Source organism: Coenobita brevimanus, chromosome 103 (assembly GCF_032717465.1).
Source record: "Coenobita brevimanus isolate Jiangsu-jjx chromosome 103, ASM3271746v2, whole genome shotgun sequence".
Classification (NCBI taxonomy): domain Eukaryota; kingdom Metazoa; phylum Arthropoda; class Malacostraca; order Decapoda; family Coenobitidae; genus Coenobita; species Coenobita brevimanus.
The window spans coordinates 35,483,720-35,499,033 of NC_137056.1; the positions used below are offsets into that span (position 1 = coordinate 35,483,720).

At 42.8% G+C, this 15,314-nt stretch overlaps 1 protein-coding gene across 2 annotated transcripts in view; it reads right to left on the reverse strand.

Moving 5' to 3' along the window:
- Positions 1–15,314, reverse strand: part of Ythdc1 (YTH domain containing 1) — a 314,054-nt gene that overhangs the window by 28,790 nt on the left and 269,950 nt on the right. For both annotated transcript variants that reach the window (XM_080284977.1, XM_080284976.1), the window contains exons 11-12: positions 7,255–7,358; positions 2,180–2,263 (exon numbers count right to left, since the gene is read on the reverse strand). In XM_080284977.1, coding sequence (XP_080141103.1) covers positions 2,180–2,263; positions 7,255–7,358 — 188 coding nt within the window. The remainder of the gene's footprint in view (positions 1–2,179; positions 2,264–7,254; positions 7,359–15,314) is intronic.

Sequence of the window (15,314 nt, forward strand, 5' to 3'; positions counted from 1 at the left end):
AAATGTGTCTAAGGAAAAGGAAAGATTGACATCAATGAATATATAGTACCTAGACAGTCATCTTCAAGAGGACACAGCAAGAAATTACTGTATATAAAAAATTAAAGAAAGATATGAGAAAATTCAACTTTCCAGACAGGACAACAGATCAGTGGAATATATTACTCAATGAACTCGTGTGCCAAAAACATTAACTGTTTTAAAGAGAAATTTGATAAAATATTATTAAAAGATGGGACACAATGAGCCTGACTCAATCCTGTAAAATTACAATTAGGTAATTAGATAAAAACACCCTCTTCAACAACACCCCACCTTCAGACACCCATAAGGAAACAGTAAATACTGTAAATACCTACACATCCACTTCATGTACTGAGAAATACACCTCAATCAGAACACTATACTATAAGCTACAACGCCCCTCCCCCCCTCTCAAACATCAGCTCCTTGGAGGTATCATTAAATAAAGCTGATTGAGTTCACCAGCTTGGCACAGATCAGGTCACTACCCAGCCATCTGCTGCTACTAGCTTATATTTGGTTTAAGCGGAGTCACAGACCTGTGCCCTGTTTGTAAATTAGGCCCACTGGACACAGCACACATAATGGAGCACTGCACAGCACATGATACTCTAAGACACGGACATAACATCAGTAGCATAGAGAACTTATGCGACAAACCCTCAGAAGCAGTTGCATATCTGCAGCCATTGGGTCTGCTTGATCGGCCAAACCAAGGTTAAACAACAATGACAACAACAACAAGAGTAGTCCCTATGTGAGATGACCATCCCCAAGCTGTGGTCAGGCCAGGGACACCCAAGAAACTGAGGTCTGAGAATGGAGTTGAAAGAGGATTCCTTGAAGGCAGGGACAGTTCCAGTTATATGGATACAAGCAACCACTTGGGATCCCCTTGTCTCTAGGGGTAGCCCCAGATATAAAAGAAAAATTATTAAATTGTCAGTGGTAGGTGGGGACGCTCATCATCCACTCACTCGATGTATTGCTGCTCTTGGTGACGGCCCTTTCCTCTCTTCCTTCCTCCTCTGTCTTTATTTCCTTCATTCTTTCCTGTTCCTTCAGCCTATGGATGGCCTTGCACTTCCTTTTCTGTCTTTCCTTCATCCTTTCCTCTTCTTTCTGCCTATGGGTGACTCTACACTGAGTGACAAGCCAAATGGTTTCCTGTACACCAGGAAACCATTTACTACACTGGGTGGTAACCATATAACCAAATAATTGCGTCTGGTGATTTAGTGGGCAATTAAGGTGCTCCAATTGGATTGAGCCTGTGCAGGTTTCTATCCAAGGGGTGGTTTGGGTTTATTGCTCACGTAATGCCACTCAGGGATGAGTGAGGCTGGTCACTCTCATCTTAAATGTCAGGACCAACTTGCCGCACTTGTTTTCCCTGCACAGTTTGAAGTGACTGCCACTTTATTTCATCACCAAAAGCTCGAGGGAGACTCCCACCAGCCCACCCAACCATACCTCAGTCATCTCTGTGACTCTGCCAGGTGAAGGAAGATCCTTATTAATATTTCTCGTCCGATTTCGTTCCCACCTCACATGGACTTTAGCCTCATCCGCCCCTGCCAAGCCTCTTTCCATGGATACTAGGAAAGGACTCGGTGCTAGCACCTTAGGGCGTGTATTAGACACCACTGTATCTAGTTCATCTACTAATAGGGATGTTATCACACTGACAGCAAACCCATAGTCAGGGCCACAGGCAGATGCACGAACACATCCCGTTCTCGCAGCAAAAATTAGTCCTCTTCCTTACATCATCACTCATCAATGCAATGAGTTACAAACCTGGGGATCATTTAATTCACAAGAAGAAGAGTTGGTGAATAATATGGTCTTTAATTCATTTCCCTAACTGCTACAGTTTCTAAGATATTATGGTTATGAGTCATGGTTTTTTTTTTTTTTTTTTCCATACTGAGGTGAGGCACAAGCAGATTTTAGCCCAGCACCCAAGGGTTAAGGTGCTAAAAATGATCCTCCCCCCCCCCTTTTTTTTTTAATACTCTGAACATAGCCAAGAAACCATTGAAAATGCAATATATAATATATTAAAAGATTGCAGAGAAAAAATCACACAAAAATAAAAAAGAACAAGAATAATTAGCATTTAAAAAAATTCATCCACTTGCTGACTACTCACTGGTGGAGGAAAAGCCATAGGAGGAAGATTTGTGGGGGTGCGTGAGTGGAATTCTCTCATCTCACGCATGAAGTCTTGGTAGGTCTGTTAAAATAAACAATTTAAAATTAGACAACTGTGAAAATGAAGCACAGTATACGTATACTGTCTGCAATATTACTGTACATACTTACCACAAAGGCTCCAGCAAATCATATTAAATATTTCACAATTACTGTATACAGGGTACTGTATTCAGCTGACAATTCTTGCTGAAAACTGGTATAGCACTCAGGTGTATTTGACACTATATCCACACCACTTTTTTTAAATATATAAGGTAAACCAGACTGAAAACTATCAAAAACCCTTCCACAAAACCTCAACTACCTCCCACTATATATATATATATATATATATATATATATATATATAAAAGGGGGGGGGGCAGAGGTACCTCAGAGTCAAAATAAAGTGCAAAATTTAATAAAGAATATACTTTCTTCTAACATGGCCATTCGAATGATGGATAACTGCAGCAAGCCTGTTGGCAGCTCATTATCACAATAAACAAAGACTTGAACTTAATAGCAGGAATAAGGAAAATATGATAAAGCAGAAGGTTACCCTGCCCACAAAATTCCTTAGCTTTAACCCCTAAAACGCGGATCGTCGTGTTTGCGACGCTCGGCCATAAGGGCAGGACGGCGGGTCGTCGCGTTTGCGATTTTAGTAAATTTTGAATAACCGCGGGCAAGCAGGCTCCAGCTGGTATTGTCTATCAGTACCACCACCCTCTAGCTACAACTAGCATACTTTACCTTTGTACTACTGACCTCAGTTGTTGCCAAATATCGCGTTTTCCCCCCGTCCCCCCCCCACCACGGCCCGGCCAGCCTGGCTGTGATACATGGCAGCGCTCTGAGCGCTCAGAACTGTAAATCTGCGATCTCCTCTCACAAGCAGTTTATGCTACTAGGAAAACCTTGTTTCCCCAGTTGTAACACTAGCTTTTTTTCTCACGGTTTGCCTCTGTTTAGCGTCAGTTTACTGCAGGCTTTCAAAGTGAGATTATGGCAAGTTCTAGCTCTTCCCAGTCAGTGCAAGCGGCCGACAGGAACGAGAATAAAGTGGCGGACGTAAGGCAGAATAAAAAGCGCTCTGTGGTGATCTTTTGGGAAGTAATATGATTGAAAATAATGTAGTATACATGTTTTTAGCTGTGAAAATGGAAAAGTTTGTTGAGTGACGGGAAGACCGCCGCCACAGTGCATGTCGGCCGTACGCTCCGTTGATTTTAGCCTTATTTTCAGTGCTTATTGTACAAATACGGATTCCTAACTACCTTTACGTTGTAGTATAAAGTTTACTGTGACAGAATGAGGCTGTGGTAGAGGGGAAACCGGGTTGCTGGAGGTGTGAAAGTGAAGATTTGGTTACCCAACTTTGCAAGTCTCCACAAGTCCTTGGGTAGTCCACGAAGGCTCAACACCTGTCTCTGGAGAAAGCTGAATGTAAGTACTATCTGCCATACCAAGTATAATGTTCTAGGGTTAATCTCTGATTTTTGGCGAATATTTTCCTACAGGTACTCAGACCGCGATACAACCCCACCACTCGGGAGGGATCGACTGTAAAAAGCCGCGTTTTAGGGGTTAAAAAAAAAAAAAAAAAAAAAAAAAAAAAAAAAAACATTCTATTTCAGTACATCTCATAAGGGGACAGGAAAGCAATGATCATAAATAACTTCTGCAGGCCACTGTCTACACAACAGTAAGATGAACTGGCACTGACTAGTCTGACCACTGGCAGACCTAGCATTCTACACCCAATCTTAATGCTCATAATACTTACTTGTAGGTCTAGCACTCTACAGCCAGTCTTACTGTTCATAATATTTATTAAATTTATTGAGATTTTAACAGAGTTGTCAGCTATAATGCAAGTAGAAAGATTATTCCTTGAAACCACTATTCCATTATCTGGTTAGGGAAGGAGAGTGATGCTGGTGTTCAATGGTAAAGGATGTACACTCAAATCTCAAGTAACGTGGCACTGTGTAACGTGGTTTTGAAAGTATGTAGTCACCAACTCTGCGACAAATCTCGTGTAACATGGGACCTGTCTCAAAGTTACGTGGTTCATTTTTGCACAGTGACCTCATGCGCCCAGCTCACTGTGACTGGCATCTCCACTCAGCTCATGTCATACATAGTCAGTTCGACTCAACTCCCATGGTCCCATTTAGGGCTGCTGTTTTGTAAAATATAGTCTCCTAACTCAAAAAAAAAAAATTAGTCGATGATGTTATCTGAATGCCATGACGTCAGTCCTCCGTGGAGTCAGAATTATTCCGAATATTCATCTGAGGTCCTGTGTATATGTTGACTAAATACAGTAATACACGTAAATAATGTATGAAGTGCTTTAGCGTACTGTTATTCATCATCATAAATGACACATACGATATAGTAACATACATAGTATGATATATATGATATTTAAGATGACAAACCAGATGAGGAGGGAAAACAGAGATACCATACGTAAGCAGTGTGTGAAGAACGTAAAAGGAAAGGTAGTGGTGAACAATGAGGATATCAAAGATGCTTGGAGAGAGCATTACTGTATAACCGGCTGCTGAATGAGGAATTTGACCGGAACAGGGAAGGTCTGGAGTCAGCAGATCCAGTGTTTGGCCTCTGGCCTTTGATTGTGCTGCTACTGTGAGCAAGGCAAAAGGCAGGATGCAGTTGGGGAAGGCAGCAGGTGTGTGTGGGTTGACTGCTGAAATGCTGAAGACCTTGGGAGATACTGGAGTGGGTTTAGTTACTGATCTGATCATCATCTAATCCTGTGCTGCCCCATAAGAAGCGTAGGAGCATGGGGCTAGGAAAGTTAGTCTTGACATTTAAGATGAAAGCGACCAGCCTCATTCATCCTCGACTGGAATTTGGGGAGCAATAAACCCCAACCATCCCTTGGATATAAACCTGAACAGGCACAATCTGACTGAAGAGCCTTAATTACCCACTACATCACCAGGCACCATAATTTGGTTACATGGTAACTAGCCAGCATAGTAAATGGTTGCCCAGTGTACAGAAAACCATTTAGCTTGTCACTCAGGGTTGAGTCACCCATAGGCAGGAGGAGGAGGAAAGACTGAAGGAAAAAGACAGAAGTGGGAATGTGGTCACCCGTAGGCAAAAAGGAAAGAATGAAGAAAAGAATGTAGGAGGGAAGAGAGGAAAGGGCAGTTAACCGAGACCAGCACTACATCGAGTGAGTGGATGGTGCACGCCCCCACCTACCACTAACTGATTTGATAAGACGATTATATATGAGTGTGTTGTCTCAGATGACTGACTGATGTGTGACTGTAAATGTGTACAAGGAGAAGGGTGATGCCCTGGAAGGAGGAAATTATAGAGGTATAAAACTTTTGGACCAGATAATGAAGTAAATGGAGAGAGAGTCCCCGAATGTATGATCAGGGATAGAGTGAATACTGATGAGATGAAGTTTGGGTTTATGCCAAGCAAAGGGACCACTGATGTCATATTCATTGTCCAAAAGCTTCAAGAAAAATATATAAGAAAGACAAGGGAGCTCCACTTTGTTTTTGTTGATTTGGAGAAGGCCTTTGACAGAATCCCTGGGGAGGTGGTGAAGTGGACAATGGGAAAGCTTGAGATTGACGAGTGACTGGTTAGAGTGGTTTTAGCTATGTATGTGGGTGTTTGCACACAAGTGAAAGTGAATGGAGATTTCAGCAATGAGTTTTCCGTGAATATTGGCGTGCATCAGGGGTCAATCTTGAGCCCCTTATTGTTTGTCAGAGTGCTTGAAGCTCTCTCATGTGACTTCAGAAATGGACTCCCATAGGGGAAATTTTGTACACTGATGACTTGGTGTTGATTGCAGAGAATGAAAGGGAGGCAGAGGAAAGAAATAGGAAGTGATGAGATGGTATAGAGCAAAGGGGCTTGTGAGTAAATGTGGATTAAACAAAAGTGATGGTATCTAGGGCTAGTGGAGGTACTGTCAAAGAAGAGGGAGAATGGCCATGTGTGGTTTGCCACAATGGTGTGGGAAGTAATTCCATCTTGTGCTATATTTGTGAAAAGTGGGTACATAAGTGAGGTAGTGGTTTAGTGGTAAAGTACGAGATAATGCTGATTTCACATGTGCTGTGTATCAGAAATAGCACACGAAGATTGTCATGCATGGAAGAATCCATCTTGCTGGTGAGTCTTTTGAGTGTGTGGAAGAGTTCTGTTACTTGGGAGGCATGTTATGTCCTGGAGGTGGGGTTGGAGCTAGCTCTGTGGCAAACATGAGGAGTGAGGAAGTTCATGGAGCTGTTACCTCTCCTGACATTTGGAGGGCTCTCCCTTCATGCTACAGAATCTTTCTATGTGGCATGTGTTAGGAATGTAATGGTGTATGGTTGTGCAACCACTGCACTAAAGGAAAGGGATATCCACTGGCTCAAACATACAGAAATTACAATGATTTGGTGGATGTGTAGTATGTCCCTGAATGCGAGCACGGGGATAGGTGGGGGGGGGCTAGGCTTATGACTGAAGAATTAGAGGAAGGATGGGGGTTGAAGTGTATTGGTGCTGTAATGAGGACAGGTAGACTGAGACAGTCTGGGCATGTGGACAAGACAAGATAGAGGATAGCAAATGGGTGTGGAAAATGAGAAGTGCAAACACTGGGGGTAGGGCTGCAAGAGATATACCGAAAAACACCTGGAGCAAGGCCACCGAGTGTGACCTCAGGGATAAAGGACTGAATAGGATGGCTGCCCGAGATCAAGCAACATAGACAGCCGCCATTTGGTGATCAAGGCCACCACATGCATGCATGTTGGGGTCTTTATAAACGATACAATACAATAAGACTGTACCCTGAGATACTTACATTCCAGTTACATGCTGCCACACACTGCCAAGCACTACATGTAAAATGTGAAAATTCATACAGTATTCATGTAATTTATATATATTTATATATTATATACATTTGAAATTGCTGTAGACAGTTCATTCATGTCCTGTCCCCACTCCACATCACCAAAAACTTACCAACTTGTGACTGCTGGTACCATTATAGGAAGATCCCTCACGACGTTGGACAGGCCTGTATGCTGGTGATCGTTCACGAGTACGCTCACGAGGGTACATAGGAGCTGTGTGGTATGGAATAATCAGGCAGGGTACGACAAAAAAAAAAAAAAAAAAAAAAAAAAAAAAAAAAATGTATATACAGTATATTGCTAAGTCTTATAAACTATATTCTTCAGTTTAATGATGTCATTATTATTCTCTTTCACAATGAAGTGAATGAAGAGTGAGAGATTGACACAGACAGTGTACATGAGTGAGAGGGAGAGAGAGAGAGATGTTAATGCCACAGCACAGGATAGAGAGGCATATGCACCAGGGTGGTGTGAGACGGAGAGAGGGCAACCTGATGGGAGATGACAGGGCAGCACTGAGGATCTCTGTATATAGTCATCTCATCAGGGATTAAGGCATCAGGCTATAAAAAGCTATAGATAGATAGACAGACAAAGAGACTGATACACAGGTATAGACAAAAACATCTTTCAAGGCTCAAATAACTGTACATGTCTGACTAAATGGGCAACACTATCCCAACAGGGAGGAGTACGGGATGAGAAGAATGCCATGCAACTCCCCCTCATCTATCTCTAAAATAATAGTACTGTAGTAGCTAATGGGAGGATTGGAGAAGATGGGAAAATTATCAGGAGAGGAGATGGGATGATTAGAGGAAAGCATGAAACTTCAGCACCAAAAACCTTGAGCATGATGAATTTCTGGCACCCCATGTCTTTTGACACTAAATTTTCAGAAACAGGAAACTTCAAGACCATGAATTTTCAAAAAACAAAACTTTGACAATGAATTTCAGGAACAAGAAAGTGACATCATGAAAAAAAAAAAAAAAATCAACACCATGAATTTTCAGATAGAAGAATCTCTGACACCGTGAGTTTGCTAGCTAAATAATTACTGGCATTATAGGAGCTGTGGTCTCTGAATTTAAACCTTTCCCTAATTTGTGACTTTCAACTTAGCACCATTTCTTTCGTGTTCTGGTAATATTTCATCGTTCCTGATCCACCACTCATCCTGCCTGAGTGACCATTTATTCCACCTTACCAACTATGTTTTCTGCTGCATCACATATCTCTCCTGATTCACCAGTCATCACATTTTCTGGCGCAATAGTCATCCTCCATGATTCTACACATATCCCTTTAAGTGTAAAACCTTTCCCTCCAGTACTGTAATTCAAATAATCTGGTAAGAAATTGAGCGGGTAAGTGGTGAATCAGTGAGAAGGCAAATTGATTTTACATGAGAATGATGATGGACAGAATTAATGGTGAATGAATACTGGGTGATTTGAAAGGATGAGTCACAAAAGGTGACTTATGAAAATGAGTGATGAAGTATGAAGAATACTGAAGGTATTGAACCAGGAGATGGATGGTGAATTAGAAAGATTCTGAGTGTGAATCTGGGAGGTTGGGTAGTGCATCAGAAATAATCTATAAGTTAATACCCAAACTCTCTCTTCATAACCTACACGAGCTAAATAGGGCTATGCAGCCAGAGCATGTGCCCAGCTCAGGGAAGATGAACGTCCCTCACCTGTACTGTTCCAAGTCAACCTAGGGCAATATGTAGCCCTGCTAAAAAGATAATAGGTGGATGGTTACCATCATCTCAGGAGGTGATAGTGATGTGGGACCAAGACCTGGCAGCTCGTTCTGCACAACACTCCCTGGCAAGGAACTCAACCACATTAACCACAGGGTCAAGTCCAGGCTGGGTAACAATAATAACCCATGCTAATTTACTAACAATGAATGTGGAACTATATCAATTATTAATATCTAAATGCCATCCATAAGACTGTGTCAGAACTAAATAATAGTCTGAAGGTCCCACTATCCACTACTGAGACCAATTAACTTTATATGACTTAGGAGGGGAAAAAGCTGCAATCATGAAAGAAATTCCTGGGACTGCATGATGAAGTGCTGTTCACAGAAGTCAAGGTTGAATGAGCACTTAATTAAGCCAGCTAATGCATTCCTGTAAGAGGTTATAGCAGATGTTGCCAAAATTCAATACTACACACGTGGCAAAGAAATCTATAAAACCCCTTTCCATTGGATCAACCAGGCCAATATTCAAAAAGAGGGCTTGAAAATGTGGCTAATCTTAATCATGATCCATAGCTTGTACGAAGAGGCTAGCATTAACTGCTGCTGTTGCCAACCAAGATCCCTGGTGCACTCTGATACCCCACTCCAAATACCCTGGATGTGTGGAGCTAAAGGATCTGCAAACTTCAAATGTAGGTTCCATCTGAAGTCAACAGGTATACAGTATGGTATAACTAATTTGGGTCCAAACTCTGAAGGTCAAGGTATCAAAGCAAGATGAGCCACTTGTTAAAAGCAACACAGCCCTCCCCTAGTAAGATTACATACTGGGAATCACTCCTAACAACAATGTCAAGGGGGAACATGGAAATGATAATCCCTCTTGTTCCAGCCAAGCATTACAGTGTCCCCCAGTCTGAGTGAAGTGAGCTTGGATTCAGTGAACTGAACATTGAATCTGCATGGCACACTGAGTTATCCTGTGTTCCCCTGGTGTGTGTGATGCTCAATCTGTGACAGAGCATTCAACAATAGTCAAGAGACTAAAGTGTGTGTCATCAAGTTATTGTCAGTGCTGAGGGTATGGAAGATGACAGTGGACATATCTCTCTTAGATGCTGAGCTGGAGAAGTAATCGAGATGGTGTACAAAATTGTTGATTTCAACATACCCTCTAGCCAGTTGATGCAACAATCAGAGAGTTATCAAAAAGAAAGTTAACACTGACAGAGGACAAGGAAAATTCCCTCCTCAGATGAAAAGGAAAACTGTAAATACCTGTACTCTGGCACTGAGATGTCTAACAACATGAAGGACAGTCTACCTGTTTTGGTATGCGTGGCCTTGGGATGAGTAGTAGTCCCACCTGAGGTCTGAGGAAACTGGCTAAACCATGAGTGCCAACACTGAGAACCCCACACTGATGGTCTGAGCAATCTGCTTGCTTTTAGCCACCACTCTATGGTTTGACATGTGGTGTTGAAAAGGGACAAGAAAACTCTGTCTCTGGAGTGGGGGGGTGAAATGTTACCCTCAATGATAAATTGTAATTGTCATAAACATCCAACAAGTATAACATTGGGTGCAAGGATTAAGAACCTCTAAGAGGCCCTCTATTGTACTTTTGTAAAGTGGGAGGCTATCCTGGCTTTAAATAACATCCCGCAGAATGATGTCCATTTTGCCCTGTGGTAGAGCTCAAACAATGTGTTTCATTATAACATGCCATTTTATGGTTTACATGAGGGGACAACTTATTATGTTTGACCATGTATTTTTGTCTTTCTGCAATCTTAATGTCGATCGGTTTGGCAGTTCATAAAGGAATGTCCTACAATCAAATGGTTGGAATGAAGTCAAGATGTGGACAAGCCTTGGCAATGTCAGGGAAAGTTTTGTAAAGATGCAACATGCTAGGTTCAGGCCATACAATGTAACTTTATGTTCATATGCCTGGTCTTTAATCCTGAGTGCCGCATCTCTAATGAAAGGGCTAAAAAACTGGGATATGTCAAGAGGTATCTTGGAGCTTTGCCATGGCAAGTCAAACTTTATACAGGTCAAGCAAAAGTGCCTGACTGCTGACCATCCTTAAGAGGTACAAAGGATATGGGCTTTGAACAAATTGATCAATGGAAAACCATTCTCTTTTCTTAACAGAGCTTAAACATAAGTACCTGGCTGGTGACCATCCTGAAGTGGGATAAAGCATATGGGTATCTCATGAGGTGGTTAGCTGAAGATAATTTTCTTCTCTAGTTGGAAGAGGATCAGTATGACAATGCATATCCCGTCGTGGACTGATGTGATAAAACAAATAATTATCTAGATTACTAACCAACAAGGTAGGCAGTGTCATGGCATGAGATTTCTTCATGACAATCACTGTCTTACTGTGCAATGTAACATCAGTTCATGGCAAACAACACAATATGCTGTTAATTATGGTTCATTCCAGCTTTAGTGTTCCAAACAGGTGGACACAAAGAAGTTAATTGACTTCCTGTGCCAAGGAGTTCTAGAAGTGGCATGAATGTTGCAGCATCATCAATGGTCCAAAGAGTTACTGGGCATCAATCCTTCTACCACTTTATTGAGCAGCAGCTTCAAATGAGTGATCAAAGCATCAGTCAGATTTTATACCAGCATGTACAGATTACGCATTTATACATATATATATATATATATATATATATATATATATATATATAAGAGATGTAGTGGTATCAGAGGTAGACTGCGAGATAATGCTGATTTTATGTGTACGGCGTGTCGGGGTGAGCAGATGGTGATTGTCAGACGTGAAAGGATTGAACTTGCTGGTGAATCTCTTGAGTGTGTGGAAGAGTTTTGTTATTTGGGAGACATGTTGTGTGCTGGAGGTGGGGCTGGAGCTAGCTCTGTGGCTAGGGTGAGAAGTGTTTGGAAGCAGTTCAGGGAGCTCTTGCCTCTCCTGACATTGAGAGGACTCTCCCTACGTGCTAAGGGGTCTTTGTATGCAGCATGTGTTAGGAGTGTAATGCTGTATGGTAGTGAGACCTGGGCAGTGAAGGAAGAAGACATTCGCCGGCTCAGACGTACAGAAATGACAATGATTAGGTGGATGTGCAGTGCGTCCCTGCGTCCAAGGCCTGGAGGGGCTGGGTTTACGATGGAAGAGTTGAGAGGTAGGATGGGACTGGAGTGTATTGGTGTTGTGATGAGGAGAGGTAGATTGAGATGGTTTGGACATGTGGAGAGGATGGGGGATGATAATTGGGTGAGGAAGGTGAGAAGTGTTAATATTGGGGGTGGGGTTATGAGAGGTAGATCGAGAAAGACATGGGACGAGGTCATTAAGTGTGACCTCAGGGTTAAGGGACGGAATAGGGAGGCTGCAATGGATCATGCGGCATGGAGAGCCGCCATTAGGTGACCAAGGCCAACACATGCAAGCATGTTGGAGCCTTTAAAAACAAAACGAAACAATATATGATTGATTATGTGTGTGTGGATGAAAGGATGCGAAAGTGTGTAATGGATGCAAGAGCTTATAGAGGTTGGGGGAATGGACTTTCTGACCACTACTTGGTGGTGGCCAGAATTAGGATATAAGTAAGATGGAGGAATAGAAGAAGGGAAAGACGAGAGGAAGGAGTAGTTGCAAGGAGAGTGGAAAGGTTACAAGAGGATGAGAAAAAGGCTGAGTATAAGAGAGAAGTGAAGGAATGATTGGGCAAATATGAATTGGAGCAGATGGGAGATGTGGAAGGTGTGTTTAGGATATTTGCAGGAAGTCCGGTACAGGGGTGGATCAGCCAGGAAGATTGTTGGGAGGGACTGTTGCTATAAGTTGTTTTGGCAGGGGAGGACAGACGGATATGGAGGTGTTGGTGTGATGGTTGCGGAGAAATGGGTGGAATATGTTATGAATGTTTTGAGAGTAAGCGATAGGATATTGGTTGTGAAAATTCTGTTGGGAAGAAAGATAGCTGTGATTATATCGGCATATGCTCCACAGGCAGGATTGGATGAATCAGAGAAAGATAGATTTTGGGATGATTTAATACGTGTAGTGGGTGGTATGCGGGATGATGAGATAGTGATTTTGGGAGGGGACTTAAATGGTCATGTAGGTGAAGCAGCCCAAAGTTATGAAGGAGTGCATGGGGGATGTGCATATGGTCTAAGGAATGCAGATGGGGAAAGGATACTCGAGTTTGGGGAGGCAACGGACATGATTGTGTGCAACACATATTTTAGGAAAAGAGACAGTAGGTTAATTACGTTTGAGTCTGGGGGAAATAGCAGTCAGATAGATTATTTTCTGGTTAGGAGGGCCGATAGGAGGTTAGTGAGGGATGTTAAAGTTATAGGAAGTGAGGAGTGTGTGCAGCAGCACAAACTATTGATTTGTGATATGGTGCTTAAAGAACAAATGATGAAAAAGAGGACTTATGTACCTAGGAGGAAAATATGGAAGCTGAAAAACCAAGTAGTAAGGGATGCCTTCTATAGCGAGTTGAGGAGAGTGGTGGCTGAACAGGGAGCTGTAGACAGAGGCGTTAATGAACAGTACAGAGCCCTCAAGAACAATTTCTTGAGAGTTACTAATGTAACATGCGGCTGGACAAGAGGACCACCAAGACATAAAGTAACTTGGTGGTGGGATGAGGGTGTAGAAGCTGCAATTAAGGAGAAAAGAAGGCTTTTCCAGGAATGGAAGAAGGGTGGTAGCAAAGAGGAATATTTGGCTGCCAAGCGTAGGGCTAGGAGAGAGGTATACAGGGCAAAGTCTGAGTCACAGAGACAATTACTTGATAACCTCAATCATGGGGAAAGGAAAAATATATTTAGGGTGGCAGGTCAGGTGAAGAGGGATAATCGGGATATCATAGGTGAGCAGTGTGTGAAGAATGATGAAGGAAGGGTAGTGGTGAACAGTGAGGATATTAAAGATGCATGGAGAGAGCATTATAACCGGTTGTTGAATGAGGAGTTTGACTGGGACAGGGAAGGTTTGGAGCCAGCAGATCCAGTGTCTGGCCCTTGGCCTTTGATTGATACTGCTACTGTGAGTGAGGCAATAGGCAGGATGAGGGTGGGGAAGGCAGCAGGTGTGTCTGGGTTGACTGCCGAAATGTTGAAGGCCTCAGGCGATATAGGGGTGAGTTTAGTCACTGACCTGATAAATAGGATTATTTATGAGTGTGTTGTCCCAGATGATTGGCTGAAGAGTGTAATTGTAAATGTGTATAAAGGGAAGGGTGATGCCCTGGAAAGAGGGAATTATAGAGGTATAAAGCTTTTAGATCAGATAATGAAGGTAATGGAGAGAGTTTTAGAAGGTATGATTAGAGAAAGAGTGAATATTGATGAGATGCAGTTTGGGTTTATGCCAGGTAGGGGGACCACTGATGCCATATTCATTGTTCGACAGCTTCAGGATAAATATATTGGTAGGAGAAGGGATCTTTATTTTGTTTTTGTTGATTTGGAAAAGGCCTTTGACAGAGTCCCTAGAGAGGTGGTGAAGTGGGCAATGAGAAAGCTTGGCTTGGAGGAGTGGCTGGTTAGGGTGGTTATGGCCATGTATGTGGGTGCTCACACCCAGGTGAGAGTGAATGGAGATTTGAGTGATGAGTTTTCCGTGAATGTTGGTGTGCATCAGGGGTCAGTCTTGAGTCCCATGTTGTTTATCATGGTACTTGAAGCCCTTTCACGTGACTTTAGAAACGGACTCCCGTGGGAGTTGTTGTATGCTGATGATTTGGTGTTGATTGCAGAGAATGAAAGGGAGGCGGAGGAAAGGTTTAGGAAGTGGAGAGATGGTATGGGGCAAAAGGGTTTAAGGGTAAATGCAGATAAAACAAAAGTGATGATATCTAGGGTTGGTGGCGGTACTGTCAAAGACGAGGGAGAGTGGCCATGTGCAGTTTGCCACAAGGGTGTGGGAAGTAATTCCATCTTGTGCGGTGTGTGTGATAAATGGGTGCATAAGAGATGTAGTGGTATCAGAGGTAGACTGCGAGATAATGCTGATTTTATGTGTACGGCGTGCCGGGGTGAGCAGGTGGAGATCGTCAGACGTGAAAGAATTGAACTTGCTGGTGAATCTCTTGAGTGTGTGGAAGAGTTTTGTTATTTAGGAGACATGTTGTGTGCTGGAGGTGGGGCTGGAGCTAGCTCTGTGGCTAGGGTGAGAAGTGGTTGGAAGAAGTTCAGGGAGCTCTTGCCTCTCCTGGACATTGAGGGGGCTCTCCCTACGTGCTAAGGGGTCTTTGTATGCAGCGTGTGTTAGGAGTGTAATGCTGTATGGCAGTGAGACCTGGGCAGTGAAGGAGGAAGACATTCGCCAGCTCAGACGTACAGAAATGACAATGATTAGGTGGATGTGCAGTGCGTCCCTGCGTCCAAGGCCTGGAGGGGCTGGGTTTACAATGGAAGAGTTGAGAGGTAGGA